Genomic DNA, 18872 nt, shown 5'->3' on the forward strand with positions numbered 1-18872 from the left:
TTACCCGTAGGCACGCCAGTGATGAATATAAAATTGTTATTTGTTTGCCAAAAATGCGCAATAACTACCTCTTGAAATCCACCAAATGTAATTTTCATATCTCAACCGGTCTTAGAGCAAAAAAAAATTGGCAGTTTGAAATAAAAATTTTAACACCCTGTATCTCGAAAACAAAGCATTTGTGGACATACGTTTATAGAGCAAACTGCCATTATTTTTTCATGTAGAATTATCCCTTAAAATTTTTCGTACTTATTTACTAACACGCTGTATACATTTTGTATACTGTATACTATATTATATTACACACATCGGCGTACGTTTCACTTTATGTTTTGACTTCATTTGTTTGAAAATGAATCGTGACGCATGGGAAAAGTTATAGCGGACGAACTTATATCAAATAATTGACTGTAGAAAATTTATTTTCTGAGAGGAGCCCAAACTTCACTAACTGGTAATATCACCAGTGATGGACAACGGGTTTGAGGAAGACCTAATGAATATTATGCATGTGCTATTCAGACTGAATAAAATACTTGAAGATAGATGTGTTACCTTGAGACACCTCTTCCGCTCTTTCAAACACTGCTGCTTGAAATATATAACTAATAAGTTTAGGGCATATTGAGTGAAGGAATAATCCAAAACGATAATAAGCCGACTCCAGAACTTATAAAACTTGTTAACCAATGGCTGGGATTTTGTTGAATGAATTTGCGTCATCTTCATGTATTTAAAATTAAAGAATATTTTTCTCTAAACGCCATAAGGTGAGCCCTTTATATGAATATCTCGCTTCAGAACCCTTTCGACATTGTCCGATGCTTAAAAGCCATCTCTTTCCTTAGAAGTTTACACTATTGAGACATCCTAAAACTAAGACCGAAAACTGTATACAGGGTGTAACAAGAATGCAGGTCATAAATTAAATCACATATTCTGGGACCAAAAATAGTTCGATTGAACCTAGCTTACCTTAGTACAAATGTGCACAGAAAAAAGTTATAGCCCTTTGAAGTTACAAAATAAAAATCGATATTTTCCAATATATCGAAAACTGTTATAGATTTTTTATTGAAAATAAACCTTTGGCATTCTTATGGAAGGAACATCTTTAAAAAAAATTATAGTGAAATTTGTGCACCCCATAAAAATTTTATGGGGTTTTGTTTCCTTAAACCCCCCAAACTTTTGTGTATGTTCCAGTTAAGTTATTATTGTGGTGCCATTAATTAAACACAATGTTTTTAAAACATTTTTGTCTCTTAGTACTTTTTTGATAAGTCTTTTATAAATCTTTTATCGAGATATTTTGAATATTTGTCGAATCCACCACATATTTGTTAATGGCTAAGTACGATTATGGAGACCTGTTAATAACCTGAAAATTTATTTATAATTTACATTTTTATGTATATTTTGAAACATTAAAAAATAAGCCACATCTTGATCGAAATCTTGACTTATTGAAAAAATATGAGGCAAAAAAGTTTTAAAACCCCTGTATTTAACTAATGGTATCACCATGATGGTTTAATTGTAATGTACACAAACATTTAGGGGATTTAAAGGAACAAAACCCCCATACAATTCTTATGTAATCATATTAAAAAAGAAGTCGCATCTTGATAAAAACTGGCTTATCAAAAAAATACTAAGAGGCAAAAAAGTTTTAAAAATTTTGTGTTTGACTAACGGTACCACAATAATAACTTAATTGGAACGTACACAAAAGTTTGGGGGGGGGGGGGGGGTTTAAGGGAACAAACCCCCATAAAATTTTTATGCGGTGTACAAACTTCACTGATATTTTTTGTTAACATGTTTCTGCCATAAGAATGCCACATGTCCATTTTCAATAAAAAATCTCTAATAGTTTTCGATATATTGAAAAAAATCGATTTTAATTTTGTAATTTCAAAGGGCTGTAACTTTTTTATGTGCATATTTGTACTAAGTTAGGTTTAATCGAACTATTTTTGATCCCAGAATGTGAGATTTAATTTATGACCTGCATTTTTGTTACATCCTGTATAATTCATCATCAAAAAGAAAGACAATAATCAAATTTGTTTACTCTAAAATCTAAAACCGTGTTAGTACAAGGATATAATCTGTGTTCACAGTTCATTTTTTCGATATTATAAATTTTAGGCCTACAAAATATAAGCATTTTCAAATTCAAACATAAAATGAAATAATTTTATTACCAGTGTACAAGAGAAATAATGACATTTAAAATCAGAATAATGGATCATTCATCTGAAAAAAAAATGGTACAGGCTCCCACCTCTAAAAAGAATGCCAGTAAAAGTTTAGACTTAGAAAACCAGCATCAAGGAAACCAAAAAAAAATTAATCTCAAACATTCCTCAAAGGAGTCAGTGACGGCAAGAAATGATGGCATATGGGATGCTAGAAGCGACAATATTAAAGTTGCTAAGTCGCTATATATGTACAGGGTTATTCACAATATTTTGACCCCCCTGTAAACTGCTTTATTTACAAAATTAGAAAAAATGTAAAATACAAAAGTTATTCGATTTTTAAATTATGATTTTTTGACATTATCATACTAGTGACGTCATCCATGTGGGCTTGATGACATAATCGACTATTTTTTTAAATGAGAATAGGGGTCGTGTGCTAGCTCATTTGAAAGGTTGTTCAATTCTCTATTCAGTAATATAAACATTAAGATAACGAACGCTGCTGATGACGCCTGCAATGGTAGAAACAGCCTGTCCAGCGGGTGTGCATCCCTCTGAATCGAAAACAAGCAAAACCATCATTTATTATTTATCTATCTTTACTCGGATTTGAGCACTGAAAGTTCCTCTTCTGTCCTTTTTCCCTAGACGAATGAAAGCGGAATGTGATCGTTTCCTTTTCGTTTTCTATATTCGTCGTCTGCGGTCTTATTAATTGAAAAAGTCGCAGATTAAGGATGTACCAGAAAGAACTTTCAAAACGAATAGTCTCAGATTTAAATGACTATTTACCATTTTTGGTGGATTCTGCATCTGAGACTCTTCAATTTATTAAGATAATTATTTATACAGAGTGTCCAAAAATCTTGTTTTGAATTAAATTAATTGACACTAAAAGAAGAATGTATGTAATTTATTTAATTCAAGATAATATCTTCTACCGCTGTTAGAAAACAGAAATAAAAGTTTATTGCACAAATAAACATTGCTTTTTGCTTAAATTCAATGTTCAAACTGCCAAGAGGCAGATGGGTAACAGCTTGAACATTGAATTTAAGTGAAAAGTAATGTTTATTTGTTTAATAAACATTTATACATTCTTCTTTTTGTGTCAATTAATTTAATTAAATTGTTTTTGGACACCCTGTATAAATAATCATGTTAATGTTTATATTACTGAATAGGAAATTGAATAACCTTTCGAATGAGTTAGCACACGACCCCTATTCTCAAAAAAAATAGTCGATGACGTCATCACGCCCAAAGGGATAGTCACTAGTACGATATATATGTCAAAAATCATAATTTAAAAATCGAATTACTTTTGTATTTTACATTTTTTTCTAATTCTGTAAATAAAGCAGTTTAATATATAGTTAATAACCCTGTACCTAGGAAAAAAGCCAGGATAATGAGTTTTTAGCAACTTTTTACGGTGTCTGTCTGTTCCGGATCTTGGCGATCAACAGCTGTCTTTGCTGTCAGCTTTTAGGAACTAAAATTTATCTTTGTATTAGTTTCAAACCTATATTATTACCCCAATATTGATTGTGGTCAATATTGATCTCAAAAGCAAGTAAAAAACAAGTATAAAAACAAAGTTCATCCTATATTTAGCATTGATGTCTCAAGTAATAGTGACAAGCGCAAGAACATACTGTTAATTCGATATATCGTTATTAGCACCTTAAAAGTTATTATTATCATCTAAAGTTTTTAAAAGTGTTGGGTTTGATTAAACTTTGTTGTGGAGTTCTTAATTAATAAACGCTGTACTTAAACTGCCGTCAAACGGTCGTGCACTATAATGCCGTTAACAGCTATGGCGTCATTCTTATGATGCGTTTGACGGCATTTTCTTCGGCTGCCGTTCGCTTGGAGACTGGCCATCTTAGTACCTATCAATTTCTGATAAAGAATTTATTAATATTAGAAGATTTTCTTATAAACGAAAAAGAAAATGAAGTGAAGTATTAAAACGTATTTTAATTATGGGTAATGATAAATACATAATTAAATTAGTCTTTATTTATTGTAAAACCTGTTGTAAACTAAGAAAAAAAATTAATTATAGAAATTTAATAATTTCTTCGGAATGGAACCCTGGATTTATTTGGAAATGTTTTGGGTTCCTTTTCTTTTTCTTGGGTAATCCTATTGCTGTCAGGCCTTTTCCTTTTGGGCGTCCTCGTTTCTTTACTGCCACTAGTATTTTAATTGTCGACAAAGCAACATCGTTCACTTGAAGAAATGTTATAAAAAAAATTTTTACCAATTTCACAAAATGAAATAAAAAGTGAAATATAATCAAAAGTCATGATAAAACCATTTAGTATTGTTGTTCTGAAGCTATTTCCTTGTGGCATTTTTATAATCAACTATTTATAATGGGAAATAAGCCACAATTTTACCAAATAAAGATTTTATTAACGTTTCGAAGCACAAATCGGGTTTGCTTGTCAAAATACAAAATACTACTAACAGTAGTATTTTGACAACGTAGACAACGAAACCCGATTTGTGCTTCGAAACGTTAATAAAATCTTTTTTTGGTAAAATTGTTGCTTATTTCCCATTATAAATAGTTCATTTAGTATTATTTGAAAGTTAATTATTTATTAATAATTTGTTGTCCAATATTGTTAAAATTAATAAATTTAACTTATTCAAATGCAGAAACCCAAATAAACTCCAATTTGGTTAACAGTGCCGACGTTGTATCTATTGATAATCATTATATGCTTACTTTTGAGGTATCATGATTGTGCTGAGTTTGAATTGACGTTATTTCTAACGCATTTCCATCTAACAACGCTTTGAATCGTACATGTACTGAGCAATCTTCTTTAAATGTCCAAGACTGCCGAATTTTTTTCCCACCGCTCTTGAAGTTCCTTCCACCATGATTGAATGCATAAACAAGTTGATAATAAATTAAATAGCTTTCTATCGGCCTCTTAATTTTACTACTTGCAATAGTACGTGCATCTCGTTTCCAAAATGTGGTAAATGTACTTTCTCAAAGTTTCGAGATGGCTTTTTTGCATCGGCAAATGAGGAAAATGTATCGCCAACTTTTAACATCATTAACATACCAATACTTAACCTAACTAAAAGTACCAGTATTTAGAAAACGAACGGACGCCCAATAATGACACTTACCTAAGTCATTCAAGTTTTTCAAATTTAAACTTATTATTCCTTCCCTCAATAATTAACAATTAGGTATAAATATAACACTTGTAACTATTTATACTGAGACGGGCACTATAATAAAATAAGGTAAGAGAATCGCCAACTCGTGTATTAACTCACCACGTGTATATAATATATGCTGAACTGCAAGTGAAAGCGAACGGCAACCGAAGAAAATGCCGTCAAACGCATCATACGAATGATCATAGCTGTTAATGGCATTATAGTGCAAGACCGTTTGACGGCAATTTAAGTACAGCGATTAATAAAACGAAATAAAAGTCTATTTTACCCATCATTCAAAAAAGCACTGCTGATCACCTTACCTAACATTCATCAGCATTTAAAGGCTCTAACACTAAAATGTACAGTGTTACGGCGCCTAGTTTTGATTGATCTTTTATTAAGTCGACTTCACATTACATGATTTATCATGTGATTTGTCATATGATTTTGTCATAAGCATTGTGTTTTATCATAAGCATTGTCATGCGGCTCGCCATGGGCAAAATCATAATGATAAATCGTGTAGTGTAAAGTCAACTTTACTTGTCCGGACAAGCTAAGTAGAAAAACCTACTTTATATGACCTATATAAACTACTTGAAAACTTAAAATAGTGTAGCATTTGTATTAGTGGAAAACCCTATATTCAAAACATCATTTAAATAACATTATTCTCTGTATTAACAAAATTCATCATATAGTCCAGGGATATGAGGGTTTCCCCTGAACACCAATTCTAACAGGTAACCAACAAAATGATTTAGGAATTTAATAAAAAAGTTGGTCTAGGTTTAAGGTACATTTTTAATAATTATACAGTGTGTCTGCGTAACTTGGAACCATATGGGAAACTTTTTTATTATCAATTTTACGAAAAAAAGTGATTCTTCATAAAGTGCTCTGCATGGTTTAAAACCTAAGATTCAATCATTAGATATCAAATTTTATCAACAGTATACGAGGTGTGTCAAAAAATATGAATTTAGCTCAAGAGGAAAGTACCTTTATATTTCACAATATCGAAAATTAAGTTGTTTGGACTTAAAAATATGTTATAATATGCAATTGCATTCTTCTAATTGAAAAAAAAAAGTTTTGAACTTTTTGAAGTTTTTTCAAATTGCGGATACCCAACTATTTACGACCCAATAAATATGGAACAAGGAGATAGAACACTGACGAACCATGAAATAAAAAATATAACCGAAGGTGTAAAATTTATTAAAGCACAAAGATTGAGATGGTTTGGACACATACAAAGGAAAGAAGAAGATGCACTAATTACGAAAATAAACGAACCAGTAATAAGATGGGAAGGCCAACTGCTAGAGGATATATCAAAGATGGAAATTACAAACTGGAGAGAAAGGATTCAGGACCGTTGAGTGGAAAAAGATAAACCAAGAAAACGATAATCTTTAAGAAATAAGCCTAAGGCCTAAAGGATATTCGAGGTGTGCAAGTACTTGGAGGGGATACGAGAAACGATCGTGCGCGAATAGCGGAGAAATCTTGTAACTTTCTTAAATAATTAATATTGTCAATTGAAATTGTCAAATTGACGTATATTTCATACCTACTGTCATTGTAGAAGAAAAATTATATGTTGCTCACAATATTGATATGATATGCAATTATTATATAAAAGTATATTTAATTAATTGTATTTTGCTTGCAGTACTGCATTTTAATAATTAATTTTATTTAGTACATACAATTGTTTACCTTTTAATAACATAATCTAAATCTTACCTTTTCTTCTTATAATTTTTTTGGGCTACGGCAATTTATCCAGCAACCAGGACCAATATGATTGGCCAATATAATTAAAAGTGCGAAAAAGTTGCCGAGCTATGAAACCAGGTGTCGCTTTTCCGAACGCGCACGGTCCCAATATGCAGACAAATCAAATAAACCAATATATGCTGGTTTTTGTTTACATCTAAAATAATCGGAAAGTACAAATTTTTTTGATGTTTTTTGTTGATAATAAAGATTTTAGGAGCAAACTATAGATTTTGTTTGTATATATATATATATATTATATATACTTCTGGTACCTAAATATCTTATTGGTTACCTAATAGAAGTGATGTCCTCAAGGGGTCATTTTTTGCTCATATCTCTGGACTAATACATTTTGGGTAAAATAACGGCATGTTTTTCTTATTACATATTTGAAATTTGAATACACATTACTAATTCAGTGTTTATTTTATTTCTAGGCAATCGTTAACCCAACACTCGGCATCGATTGAGCTAATCTGCATATTATGGTTGGTTGACCTATTTCAGTCTTTAAAAAAACAAAAAGACGTCTGACTCTTTTATATAAAAATTAAATTTTATTATAAGTGAGCATATACGAATTATTATTTACATTATCTACACGTCGTTTTAACGGATATTGTATAAAATATAATAAAATAACAAAAAATATACTGAAGATGGCGACCGCTTACAAAACAGGTCGTAGTCTTGGATAACGAATGTGAGTCGAATGCTGTGCGGGAGTGAATGCAAGTCAGGCTGTATTATTTAAATATTCTTAGGTAGTATAACATGTAATTCGGATTCGAGATAATAAGTGAGTACGTAAATGTCAGACCAGTCTGTTCTTTAAAAAATGCAAAGATTGGGACCAGTCTCCAGGATATTATCATCGGAATATTCAAATAATCTGCACGCAGGCTTTATCAACATTAAATTTCATTATTATATACTGCTATTAAACTTAGTCCAGTCCAGTCACTTGCACACCATTTATTCTTAAGCACCCACTATACTACTCGCGAAGTTGATCAAAGTTCAGCGAGCACGAGAGTGTAGAGAGGTACTTCATGCGACTTCGCTTCGCCTCGGGCTACTTCCATTCTGTGTCGGTTCTTGCGACCGAGTTAAAGGACTCCGAAGTTAGCTTCTCCTTGCGCGAATGTGTTCCTCCGAAGTTGAACGAGTGTGTAGCGATGCACTTCGGACAACATTCTCTAGTACTTCGTCGAGTAACTTCGTGTGTAGACTCGCTTTAAGCATGTCATATCACTAATATTATCGATTACTAGGTCTAGTTAGTTGTATCTCCGCTATGAGATTCCACGATCTCAGTGGTTTTAATGTCTGACGTCCCACTTTTTGATGTTTTTTCATATTCGCGACCCATCCCTTTCCCATGATGATAGAATAAAATAAATTACACGGTCACTGTACTCTACTCAGCTACTGTAAGAACCACGCCGCGACCCACCGGTTGGGAAACTCTGCACTATCTTATATATTATTCGAAAACACAGCTACGTTTTATTCTCAAAATTACTCATTATTTTTTCGATAAAACTCTTTTGTCTATTTGCTGAGTTTGTTACTATGTGTAATGTTTGTATTCACCAAAATAATTACAACTTCCTATGAATTAAAGCTTCCACATAAATTATTGTTAAGTTGCCTTCTCTCTCCTGAACCAAAAGCTGCCCTTCTAGTAGTCCTTGCCCTGTTAGTGAACTTAATGATCCAGTTGTTTGCATACCACTTATTCCTAAAATGTATCACTAATATCGATTATTAGGTCTAGTTAATTGTATCTCCGCTATGAGATTCCACTCTCTTATATATTATTCGAAAAGACGGCTACATTTTATTTTCAAAATTACTCAATTCAACTTTTTAGTCTACATATTTGCTGAGTTTGTTACTATGTGTAATCTTTGTATTCACCAAAATTACAACTTCCTATGAACTAAAGCTTCCACGTAAATTATTGTTAAGTTGCCTCCTTTTACCTGAACCAAAAACTGCCCTTATAGTAGTCGCTGCCCTGTTATTGAACTTAATGATCCAGTTGTTTGCACATCATTTATTCTTAAACATGTCGTATCACTAATATCATCATCGATCATTAGGTCTAGTTAGTTGTATCTCCGTTATGAGATTCCACTATCTTATATATTATCCGAAAACACAGTTACATTTTATTCTCAAAATTATTCGTTATTTTTCAATACAACTCATTTAGTCTATTTACTGAGTTTGTTATTATGAGTTATATTTGTATTCACCAAAAATTTCGACTTCTTATGAATTAAAGCTTCCACGTAAATTATTGTTACGTTGTCCCCTTTTTCCTGAACCAAAAGCTGCCCTTCTAGTAGTCGTTAAGCTTGTTGATGTCGCAATTATGACATTGTCTATTATTTGTAAATGGTGGAGAAGATGTTTATTCATAGACTTATTTAATCTCGTTTCCGCCCAGTGCTTGGTTTAAGTTATGCCTTCATGTATACTATCTATATCGAAATAATCTATAGCGAAATATCTGTTCTGTATATATTGATACCCTTAAGTTTTATTATTAGCGTGCTTGATAGTTTTGTTTATTGCAATTTTTTCATGAATTGTTGTCAATTCTAGGAGTCTGGTATATAACACAGCGATTATACATATAGTCTGTCCGCTATAAGTTTTCCCATGCAGTACAACATTTTCAATCAAATTAAGTCCAAACAGAAAGGGAAACATACGCCGATGTGTGTAGTATATAGTATACAGTATACAAAATGTATATACACATCGACGTTCGTTTCAATTTATGTTTTGACTTAATTTGATTGAAAATGTACCGCATGGGAAAACTTATAGCGGACGGACTATATGTGCTACATACTACTGTTTCAAATATGTTATGAAATTTGGTCATTTTTCGATAAAGTTTGCACAACGCTTTATACAACAGAATCCTGGAGACTGGTCTCGTATTGATTCTTCTAAGTACTGTACATATTTTCAGATTTTTCGATTTTTTTTTTCTAGACTGTATAGTTCGATTAGTTTATATGAACTCTGAAATGATACTATATAATAAAAATGTGGAATAGTTAACTAGTATTGTAACTAAAATTTCTCGCAATTATCGAGGAAGCTAAATATCGTTTATGTATTTTTTTAGAACAAGCTTTGGAGAATTCTGTCGAGAAGATGTATGCATCTAATATCAAAAATAGTGTAATACCCAGTTGGATTAATAGTAATTAATATTCGATAGTGTAGTACTAGCCTAAAAGACAAGACGCATATTGAGATACGAGTAATGCTTCTAAGGAGACATTTTGACGAATAAAATGGCATTTATCACCAAGATAACTTGTTGGCCATACCTATTACAATAGTTGCAGCTTTCTAGAGAAAAAGTTTCGTATATCATAAAGTCAAAGATACAGCAAATCAAGGTTATCATTATAATGTATACGGGGTTTACAAATGTCACACCAAAAGTGCTACTTGCGTCTCAATAAGCAGCTTGCCAAAGACTTGTTGCGTATGGCTTGTTTTATCGACTTAATGAGTAATGCCAAGTTATATCTGTTATTAAATACCAAAAATAAGCAAGAAAACTAATAAAATCTTCAATAATAACATTGTTTGATGTTTATTATATAAATCTAATGTTATTAAACCATCTGTTAACTTTAATAAAGAGCTCCGTTAATTTGACACAATTGTATTGTCGATGTCTTCTTAAGTCTAACAACTCTGCCATTTATCAATTAATGTATGAATATTTCGGGCAAACAATAATATTAATAAAAATACAATACACTGTATCAATATTTAAATACACATTATTTTCTTGAACCATTAGTTTTTTTTCTTCTCTTTTTCCAGTGGTTTTACTATCCTCCTATTCCATATATCTCTAAAATTAATTTGTGAGCCTGTTAGAGCCCACACAAGTACAGATCGACCATTGCAACGCAGCCGGCGAGAGAAACGTATATGCGCGAAGTTAACACATGTAAAGTGAACACGCAACATGAAGAGAGTTACTACAACTAGTTAATCATATTAGACAGAGAGGCAGCGCTGAAAAATCTCTTTGAATTTACTAAAGCTAAATTTTTCACAGTTGATTACTGTGATTGTGTAGAGAAACATACTGCAGTCGGTCAAGCGAAACGTAGAACAGGGGTTACTGAGAGGGTATCAAAGTTGCTTTCCTACGAAGGTAATTAAATCCATTTACTAAGGCTGAAAATCAGTAGAAACATTCGAAATTGAATATAAATAAAAGTTATTATAGTCGGTCAGCTGTATGACGGGACAGAGCCGGTCGGTCGGCCCCAATGAATGTAAGGGTTATTCAATATATTTTGACCCCCTTGTAAACTGCTTTATTTACAGAATTAGAAAAAAATGTAAAATACAAAAGTTATTCGATTTTTTAATTATGATTTTTTGACATCTATCGTACTAGTGACGTTATCCATCTGGGCGTGATGACGTAATCAACTATTTTTTTAAATGAGAATAGGGGTCGTGTGCTAGCTCATTTGAAAGGTTATTTAATTCTCTATACAGTACTATAAACATTAAGATCATTATTTATACAGGGTGTCCAAAAAAATTGAATTATTAAACAATTTAATTTAAAAAAAATTTTGGACACCCTGTATAATTAATCATGTTAATGTTTATATTACTGAATATGGAATTGAATAACCTTTCAAATGAGTTAGCACTCAACCCCTATTCACATTTAAAAAAATATACGATTACGTCATCACGCCCAAATGGATGAGGTCACTAGTACGATATATATGTCAAAAAATCATAATTTAAAAATCTAATAACTTTGTATTTTACATTTTTTTCTATTTCTGTAAATAAAGCAGTTTACAAGGGGGTCAAAATATAGTGAATAACCCTGTACCTTCACTGGGGCCGACCGACCGGCTCTGTCCCGTCATACAGCTGACCGACTATAATAACTTTTATTTATATTTAATTTAGAATGTGTGTACTGATTTTCAGCCTTAGTAAATGGATTTAATTCCCTTCGTAGGAAAGCAACTTTGATACCCTCTCAGTAACACCTGTTCTATGTTTCGCTTGACCGACCGCAGTATGTTTCTCTACACAATCACAGTAATTAACTGTGAAAAATCTAGCTTTAGTAAATTCAAAGAGATTTTTCAGCGCTGCCTCTTGGACTATATGGGTATTCTTCCCTTTCAGGTCCAATTTACACAAGGGACCTTCTTGTAGTGCCTATCCGTTTCGAATGTTGGCGACCGTCATGGCAATCTGTACTTTGCACACTGCTGCTCTGAAAAAATTTGTGGTTCTTGTGTTGAACCACGTACCTAGATTTTTCAGCCAGGAAATCCTTTGCCTTTCTGGTCCTCGTTTTCCTGCTACTTTTCCCTGCAAGATTAGTTGCAGCAGTCCATTTCTTTCGCTGTTCCTAATGGTGCGACCGGGGTATTCGATTTTGGCTGTTTTTATTGTAGTTAACAGCTCTTTTTCTTAATGTATTGTTAATAAAATACCCTGATTAGTAACGTGGTCGGTATAAGATATCTTCAGAATTCAACGATAAAGCCAGATTTCGAAAACCTCAATTTTTTTGCAGGTGGAGTCTGTGAGAATCCACAACTGAACTCAGTGCAACAGTATAGGAAAGATATAACATCGAAGTAACCTGATTTTTCTGGTTTACTGTAAAGAGACCGAAATCATTAGACCGAAAGCAGTAGACCGAAAAGCACTTTACCGAAACCTCACTAGACCGAACAGCAGAAGACCGAAAAGCAGTTCTTTTTACTTGTCGCAGTAAAAGAGATAAGACTCATGTAATTACAACTAAATGTTATTTGGATGGTTATTATAAACAGTTAAAATGGTGTTAACATCACTCCACCCTTAATTTATTTTTACCTTAATTTATTTGTTTAACGGATGAAAATTATTTTATATCAGACTGTACAGAGTAACAATTTACATAGTCTATATATAAAATAATACAAAAAAAATACAACAAACAAAAAGACAGATATACAAAATCTTTAAAAAGCATAATTTACTGCAAACTTTTTAAATTTATTTACCATTTCGGTCTAATGCTGTTCGGTCTATTGAGGCTTTGGTAAAGTGCTTTTCGGTCTACTGCTTTCGGTCTAATTGTCGTGTACCGATTTTTCTGGGAATTGATAAATCATGACATTTGAATAACTTAGCCATTTTTTGAAATGCAGATCTTTCTTTCTCCATCCTTTATTTGATTACAAGGGACCTCTTTTGGCTAAATGAGTAGATGTTTTGGCACTTAATAGCAGTATTTCTTAAGTTAAATCATCTTTAATTTCATATATAAAAAAAGTACAGCAAGTATAGGTAATTTTTTAAGTACATTTTCAAGTTAAATTATCAAATGAGACTATCGATAGCAGCTTAATAGATTTAATTTTGTAAACTATGTGATTTTATTTGAAAATTTAAAAATAACAAGTAAAATAATTCGTTTTAGTATGTTTCTTAATTAACGAATAATATTTTTGATGGCAGATGCATACATGTTCGGATCTCTGAATGAAAAAGAGCTACATTGTAAAACGATTTACTATCCTTAACGTATCCATGTTAATTTTATGATGTAGCGGATATGTGGTGTTCTCGTATTTGTTTATTTATCACGAACTGATAATCTTAAGAATTGCCAATTGTCTTGTTTTCGCAGTGTTCTGGCACCGTTTTTGTTTTATATTGTGGTGTCCAGACGGCTGCCGCATTTGAACAGGACAATGATCATCATTTTCACAATAATATTTAGATCGCAGGGCAATGGATCATAGAGTAATATCAGGTTTTTACTTCAATTGATTTGGAATAGAAACAAAAATGGCTTTTGTAGAAGCTTCAGAGTCATTAACTTCTTTATTTTTTGGGAATAAGCCACAATTATAATTAAAAAACTCCAAAATTGCTCTTATAATACTGTTTCCAAAAAATATAGTAGTTAATGAACAAATTACACAAGAAAGTAGCTCCAGAACTACTTAATCTGTTAGTTTCCCGCAAAAATTCATCGGGTCGGAGATATATCAACGGAATATACTATCAAAGAATAAGCAGGGTGATAAAACGTCAATGTACATTCACACATACATACACACACACACAGTATAACCCAACCTGGGAGGCAAGTAGGACTAACGAAGATTCGAACATTTATGACTTGTGGCAAAGAAGGGTAGTATCTGCGCTTTCCCTGCCGATTCATCGTTTTCAGTTCTTTTTCCTGATTGGTGTCTCTTGTGAAATATGTCCGCTACAAAGTTGGGTACTTCTGATACTGCTTTTAGGCTGTGTTGAGCCGTTTGGATCTTTTTTCTGTTTGTTTTACAGTTTTGGCCCTCGGGCTGCTGACGCATATGTTAGATTATCATCACCAGCCCATTTTAAGTCCACTGTAAGACATAAGCCTCTGCTATTTTTATCCAGAGATCCATACTGCACAGTCTTATGCAGTATTGATCCCATGTTTCGTCATCTTTCATAGATCATCTTGCCAACGTGTATATGGTCTTCCTCTGTTTCGTTTGTCTGATCTTGGCCTCATTCAGTTCATTTGCGTGTCCACCTTCCATTCTTCATCCTTGCCAGCCTATCTCCATTTCAATTTGCAAGTTCTTTGTCCAAAAAAAATCTGCAACTCTAGTTCTGTTCGGTAGGTCTTTGTTTATGATCTTATCTTTTATTGTTATTTCTATCATTGGTGTGTTTAGTAGTATTTATTTTCGGCCAGAATTTTTTGGTGATCAAAAAACACACTTATTAATGAGTTGAAGTCATTTTTTATTGATATGAAGATGAACCCTCAAGTAATGACAAGTAATAAATTAAATTTACACCAAGAAAAAATCTTACTCTTTGAGTAGCTACAGAAAGCACTCGGAGAAAAATAAAATGGAAGTGTAAAATAATACTAAAGAACTTATTAAATTAGAATCGGATATGGGAAATTTAGAGGTAATAAATCAGAATGTTACATTGGTTGGTTTTTCAATAACTATGATGCCTCGACCTCCCCACAAAATTGTCAATTATACAATAAGGTAAAGTAGTATGCCCACAAAACAATAAGGTAAAGTAGTACCACCCTAGAAACTCCCCTAGGCAAAGAAATAATAGACCTGTATCTCCAAAAGGATATGATAGTGATGAAAGTGGCACCTCTTATTCTTCAAGAGAAACACCACTGATTGAAGAATTTCTGCTTCAGATTAATCGGTATGTTGCCGTCTTCAAATACCTTTTTAAGAGCTCCATATGGAGCCCATCGATGTTCTATTCTTCTTGATGCCTCACCTGTTTGGGTAGTGTTGATATAATAATGCTGTTTATCAGTTTTTCTTTGGTTTTAACTGATAGTTTCTTTCTTATAATTAATCATCTGCATTTGGCTTGAATGTTTCTTTTTCATAGTGGTAGTTAGTAATGTCAAACCCTGTCTAGCGTTACTCCTAGATATTTAGCTTCGTTGGTTCATTCAATTTAGGAATCGAAAATTAACTGGAGATTTCTCTTCTAAGAACCGTGTGATCCAAGTTGAATATTTTCCGTGTAATTTCTGATTTTCTTTTTGCCTTACCTACGGTGCAAAATTGCTCACAAGCAATCACGTTACTCATGTGCAATAGTTGTAATACTCACTCTTGTTCCTCTTAAGGTCTACATATTATATCATCGGTTATCAGCTTGATAATATGTAGGCAGTACTTTAGATACCATGACCAGTCATCAGCCGAAGGGACTATCTTAAATTATGTCTTTGAAGAAAAGATTGTGTGTCGAGTTTAAATCGGGGAAACCCCTTGATTATTTTCCAAAGATATCGCAAGGGATCATTGTAATGTATTTGTTGTGTACAACGTAAAAGTCACAACAAATAGAGTTCTTTAATCGGGTCTTACAATGACTTTCGCGTAAATATTATGTTTGTAAAAAAAATGTAAATTGTTACGAGTTTAAGATGATACTCTATGAGAAATTGCCCTGCACATTAGAAACCAGTACGGATGCAAAATTCCTTCAGATTTTCGCCGTTTTATAGGTTGTAGCCAAACAAGCATGAAAGTTAAAAATAGAATTTGTATTTTTGTGATAATTTCTTATCTATTTTGTGTTTGTTTGGTTACCGTTAAACTAGAGAAAACTTGTATATCTGTACTGGTTCCCGAATTATTTCTAGATCAAAAATGTTTGATTATCTTACGTTTTGTGCACACGATTTTCTACGTTTGTGCAGATTAAGTTCACATTTTCGTGTTATCCAGCAAAATTGTTCCATGTCGTATTTATTGATTTTATGCTCTTTATTCCTCCAATAAAAATAGTCTTTACATTTGAAGTATGCGTTAAATCAATTTCTTATTCAATGTTACTAAAATAGGATGCGATTCAAGAACAAGAAAAGTTATTGGGAGAAAGAATAATTCAAGGAGTCAATACTACAAAACTATACTACGTCCATTCACAAGATAAGCCCACACGCTAGTCTCAGACACGTGATCCGTGGGTGTGGCGTGTCGTCACAGCTTTTCATTGGCTAGAAATTCATTTCGAACCAATGACAGAAGCTGTGAGGACACGACACACCCACCGATCAGGCGTCTGGGCTTATCTTGATAATGAACGTCATATATATAAAATCCCCAGTACACAACGCACCTGAGCCCGCATTTTTCCGAACCAAATGATATAGAAACACAGTTTACACACAATAGACAAGTAATTGTTGCTTTAATGGGGAAAATGTCCACAACAACTAACATTTGCTATTATCTTCTAGAAAAACGAATAACTTTCACGTACATTTTATATTATAATGAGGCCACGTTTTAAAATCACAAACATTAAGTGATAGTGAAGTGAATGTCGACTCGATTCTAGTTTTCTGTTAACCCAGATATGAAAATATCAAAAGGCACCGCTAGGAAAATATTCCAAAAATGCGGTTCAGAGAACCTATATGAAACGAGTCTTTGTACTCTCATACAGAGTATGGCATTAGTAAAAATTTTTTACTAAAAGTCGTTGGGACTTAGGTCGGGGCTATACGGTGGATGGTTTAACAATTATATCTTTTGAAGCTCCAAAAACTATTGTCTTTTGGGCAGTCTGAGCACTTGCATTGTCGTGTGGGATGATTCGCCGTTGTGTGTTGCTTTTTCGGAGTTTCGCGATAACTTCTGGTAAACAAACGGTTATCTTCCAATCAGAAGTAACCGTTCTTCGATCATCTAAAGCAATTGTTGCCACATGACTAGATTTTGACACAAACGTTGCGACCATTTTCTTTGAGACACTTCGAGAACGGATCACTTTTGTTTGTTTTCCTCATCGTGAAACACCCACACAGCGGATTGGCGTTTATTTTCCGGTTGGTAGGAGTAAATCTAAGATTCATGGCCACTAACAATACCATAAACGTTTTTTAAGCTTCCTTTGTTGAACCGTTCCAATGATTTTCGACACCAATTGACGCGAAGCGTTTTTTGCTCTTCTGTAAGCAAATGATGGATCCAACGGCAAACCAACTTTCTAACACCCAGTTCTTCATGTGGGATCTTTTGGATCGAGGTCTTTGAAATGCCCAAAGATGCGTCTATCTCCCGGTATGTTACACGGCGGTCATCCATGATTAGCCGACGAACCGCATCAATGTTTTAGGTGGACGTGGCCTGGATTCGTCGCTGAGACTGGAGCGACCACGTTGAAATTCGCAATACCAGCGTGAAATAGTTGAATGGTATGGGTATGATGCTTCATTCCCAAACACAGAAACCATTTCAGCGTGACATTGCTGTTGGGATAATCCTCTCCGAAAATTGTAAAAAATTATTGCTCGAAAATGTTCTCCGCCACGATCCATTTTTTGACCGACTTGCTAATTTCAAAAATTCACTGTATCTACACGACTTGTTGTACGGCAATGAAACTCTCGATTTATGTCAACAAAAGATTGAGGTTACGTTTGTGTCGGAAGGTTTTATTGGTGGCGCCCTCTAAGCGGCTATATGCAAAACTAAAAATATGCAGTTAGTTGAGATATTGGTAGACTGGTGTAGTAAAATCACAAATTACTCAATTTCTTATTGCCAATGCTTGTAGCTGCTGTTATTAATTGAATATATTGATTTAGCATAGCGATTTGATAAAGGTTAGTTATTTTTTGTTGGAGTGAGACTGACGCAACTAGAAAAAATATTGTTGATCTTGAGATAATCGTTCTAATCGTTGAATGTAAACCATCTATCATAACTCTCTATTAATTTTTAATATAATTTGTAAATGTAAAGTTGTGAAAAAATAATTCTGTAGCTGCAACATTCAGTAACTGCCATGGTAAATATTTAACTTTCGAAATTCAGTGTAAAATAAATGTGTGTAATAATACTACTACTACTATTACAACAATTTGCAAGTTTAGTTTTTATCATTGTTAATTATGTATTATCAGTTTCTCATTATTTTTTAGTAGCTTTTTAAAATAGTTATTTCAGGCGTTGGCCGGATAATTTAAGTTGATAACAAAAGTTCAGTTCCGCATTTGTAATTTCTAATGTTACAGTGGGGAATCGCAGGAATAAAATAATAAAAAATGCATTACCCGTCTTTTTTTATCCC

At 33.0% G+C, this 18872-nt stretch overlaps 1 protein-coding gene across 5 annotated transcripts in view; it reads left to right on the forward strand.

Annotated features, from left to right (window-relative positions):
- The window catches only part of LOC114329862 (casein kinase I), a 149439-nt gene extending 130588 nt beyond the window's left edge, over positions 1-18851 (forward strand). For 4 of the 5 annotated variants that reach the window (XR_007699242.1, XM_050655759.1, XM_050655757.1 and 1 more), the window contains one exon: positions 7640-18851. Coding sequence is in view for 3 of the 5 variants with exons in the window: in XM_050655757.1 (XP_050511714.1) it covers positions 7640-7650 (11 nt within the window). In the remaining 2 variants the exon portion in view is untranslated. The remainder of the gene's footprint in view (positions 1-7639) is intronic. The other variant, XM_050655756.1, reaches the window with a different exon arrangement.
- The last annotated feature ends 21 nt before the right edge of the window (positions 18852-18872 follow it).

Source organism: Diabrotica virgifera, chromosome 7 (assembly GCF_917563875.1).
Source record: "Diabrotica virgifera virgifera chromosome 7, PGI_DIABVI_V3a".
In the NCBI taxonomy this organism is placed as follows: domain Eukaryota; kingdom Metazoa; phylum Arthropoda; class Insecta; order Coleoptera; family Chrysomelidae; genus Diabrotica; species Diabrotica virgifera.